General features: G+C 39.0%; 1 protein-coding gene across 1 annotated transcript in view; it reads left to right on the forward strand.

The window, feature by feature from the left end:
• The first annotated feature begins 1691 nt into the window (after positions 1-1691).
• The window catches only part of LOC125032992 (esterase E4-like), an 8579-nt gene continuing 6452 nt past the window's right edge, over positions 1692-3818 (forward strand). The window contains exons 1-3 of the mRNA XM_047624439.1: positions 1692-2291; positions 2912-3056; positions 3372-3571. Coding sequence (XP_047480395.1) covers positions 2129-2291; positions 2912-3056; positions 3372-3571 — 508 coding nt within the window. The 5' untranslated portion in view covers positions 1692-2128. The remainder of the gene's footprint in view (positions 2292-2911; positions 3057-3371; positions 3572-3818) is intronic.

Raw genomic sequence — 3818 nt, forward strand, 5'->3', positions numbered from 1 at the left:
CATAGTGATATAGATAATATCATTCAAATAAGTATGTGACAATCATATCAAAATGGCGACGATAATGGCAATCAATAGGATGGTAGGAATAGCCCTGCTAATATGAACGTTATCACTAGGACTGCAAGTAAAGATAATAACATTAATAAATCACCATTATTACTACCGTTTTTATTATGTTACGCTGTTAAAAATGAATGATATAAGTATCATTGCGTCATCTGTTTTTACTAATTGACGCAAATGTTGCATACGGAATTATATAAAATGACCGATTGAATCAAAATAGATGGAAAGCAATGGCGATAAATATAATTATAACTGGACATCAAATAATTATTGTAGATATAAAGTGCTTTCCGGCATCTTATTTAACCTAAGCCAAACGGGAACCGATACGAACACAAACATGATAATTCTTCGTGCTCTTTTATTCATCACAAAATTGTATCATTCACTTCTGTTTAAATACTACTATATGTAATTTTAGTTACACAACAGTCAAGAAGATATAAAAAGAGCTCTTTGAAAAATGTTCTTGAATGATATGTTCATATTGTAACGATTCATCACGAGAACTATCACTTACTTGACTGAGGCGAGGTTTATCGTGATAATATTAGGAATAATGGAATAAATCGTAAGGAAAATCATGATGCTGATAAATTTGTAAAAACGGTGATGATAATGATGATAATGATAGCATCATCATTATCATCCTTAATGACTGTAATTATGATGATAAGAAAAACAATATTAGAATCAAGTATCATTATTGTTGTTCTGCCATTATCTCTGTCTTTATCATTATTATCCCTTTACTCTTCTTGCCACTTGTTTACCAACATCACCGACACCATTGTATCATTATAACACTTCCCTTTATATCTTTCTCATTACCCTTGCCATCATAATATCACAATAGACATTATATCATCATTAATCCTTATTTTTAGTTGTTGTTTTTCAGTGCGTTGCCAATGTAGGTCTGCTGGTAGGCAAGTATAAAAAGCGATGACGACTCTTTATGCAGATTCTTATCGATTGCTCTTTTTCCCCAACACGGAGGTCGATGCAGAGGCGAGAACTTTTACTTTTTACTCGAGGTGTTATGTTGAAGATCTTGTTATAGATGATCAAGAAAGAAAATTATATGAATGTATACAGACACACACACACACACACACACACACACACACAGATACACACACACACACACATACACACACACACATACACACACACACACACACACACACACATACACACATACACACACATACACTCACACACACACACACACACACACACACACACACACACACACACACACACACACACACACATATATATATATATATATATATATAAAGAGAGAGAGAGAGAGAGAGAGTGAGTGAGTGAGACAGAGACAAAGCAGAGAGAGAGAGATACACAGACAATCGACAAACAGATAAATAAAGAAACAAAAAATGAGAATCGAAGGGTTTGAGAAAGAAAGGAAGAGAAAAGGAGTAAATCAGACAAGAGAGAAGATGAAATCTAGAGAGCGAGAGGGAAAAGCTCTCGGCACCTAGGCTCTGTAGAACAATCCCTCCCCCCTTCCCACCAGCCTCGCCCCCTCCACCGCCCTCACATGTTGGCACTATGGGGGACTACTGCATGTTCACCGATTACGTCAGACAGTACAAAGTCGAGGAGCACACCTAAAGCAAGCGACGTGTATTAACCATATCTATATCAATCGCACGAGGAACCAATTCTTATCATCCTGGATTACGAAAGAAAAGCATAGAGCAAGCATATTTCCCGAGATCTTAACCGTCGACCCCCATAGGCAACTCCCGGACAGAAAGATTCCAGGTAAACGTTACTGGTTAGCGGGTCACGCATGGCACCTGTATCAGTCTTTGCTCAATGCCGGCACCTGACACACCTGTTGTGCGTGGCTGGCTGTGTCTGATACCGCATGGACTGGGCTTTTTTGTGTTGATATTTAGTTCATGTTGTGCTAAGGATTCGTTGCGTAGGATATAGCGAGATGCGAAATATGGACTTGTGTCTTTGAATCGTGGTTAAGGCCTTTTATTTTAAATAAATTCATTGACTGTAGTATTCACAATTCATCATGAACATCTTAAGAGTATTTTCTTTGTTCTTCGCCCTGCCTTTGGTTATCGTCTTGTTCGTAAGTAAGACAGAAGGAAGCGAGGAAGGAGACGAAGAGAAAGGTAGAGGAGGAAGGGAAGAAGGATTAAGCCAGTTTCGCAGAGGCAGGATTCTAAACTCAGGTGACATGTGTTACTGTTTATTTTTTTCCCTTTTTATTTATATTGCTATTGTCCTCTCCATCCTCATTATTGTTAACAATGTTAGTAGTAACAGTATAAAAACTTTGGTGTCATTATCACCACTAGTGTGTCATAAGCTCGAGGTCCGCATTTTCGAAAGTATGTGTGAAAAAGGAAGGTTGTCTTATAAATGTGCATATGTTGAAAATGTGTACTGTGTGCATGTCAGTAATCCCACTTATAAGCTGTTTCCAAATAGAAGCTGGAAAAAAATATTAGTGAATGATTTTTAAAAATATGGTTAATTGGTCACCCAGTTAACCGCTGTGAATTCTTGATGCTTATATTCGTGCACTTTCTCGTACCATGTTCAAACAATTAACAAAAGAAAAAGCCTCAACGATGTTTAGAGTATCATTAAAATGGGCTGATGCAGTTTTTATAAAGTATATACCTGACACATTACATTGCGTGCCACGAAGTACAAAACATATATAACGATACAAACGAAATAGTAACACACGTGAGTAACAGATAATTTAGTGAGCATACAGTCAATCATACAAGAGAAAACTATCTAAACACTAATAGCATCACCAACTCCGCTCTTTCGTCACCAGGGGCTCAGACAGTGAAGGCGGATTTGAGGGTCGAGTTTCAAATGGTTGACCTTCCAACCAGCCTGGGCATCATTACGGGCGCGCAGGAGTTCACGGAGCAGCCGACGTCTCCGCCCACCACAGGAAGACCTTACTTTGCCTTCAGGTCAGTGCCATGTGTGTCGTAGTTTAAGGTTTCGTGCTGTCTTTGCCTGCGAGTTCATTTTGTAAGACAGTGGCGGATTTGTGCAACTATAATGGGTAAAGCATCGATGTCCCACTGAATAGAGTGAGTGTTTTGAAATAATTTTTCTACGTATGAATTGTGTTTTTTAAATCTAAAATACAAAATGTGTGTGTAAGATAGTTAATTCCAGGGCACCCGAAAGGCAAAAAAATAGATCACATTATGAAAGTTAAATGGGTTTAATTTACTTCTCTTCACTGTTATCTAGAAGACTTCCTATGATTACATTCACAGGGGAATACCCTTCGCGGAGGCGCCGACGGGGAGGCTGCGGTGGGAGGACCCTGAGGAAGTGGAGGAGGCGCCTTGGCCAGGGGGTCGCCTGGACGCCACCCAGCACCGCCCCTTCTGCCCCCAGTACGACCACGATGCGAACCAAGTCGTCGGCGATGAAGACTGCCTGTTCCTCAATGTGTACACTCCTTTCTTACCGGGTAGAGTAAATTTTCCAGCCTAATTCATGGATATGATGTTAGTTTGCCATCGAATGCATGATACGAATGATCTAAAGTTGCATTAGGGTAATGTAAGGCACTTTACATATTTCCTATATCTTTATTATCGAATTTCGATCTTGATAGAGCTACATCTGATCTCCCAGTGCGATCGAGTAACATACTATGAACAAAGGCTATAGTCAAAGAAATGATAAACTATATTTTCACAGTATATTCGGAAGGA

The sequence above is a fragment of the Penaeus chinensis genome, chromosome 15 (genome assembly GCF_019202785.1).
Source record: "Penaeus chinensis breed Huanghai No. 1 chromosome 15, ASM1920278v2, whole genome shotgun sequence".
NCBI classification, from domain to species: Eukaryota; Metazoa; Arthropoda; class Malacostraca; order Decapoda; family Penaeidae; genus Penaeus; species Penaeus chinensis.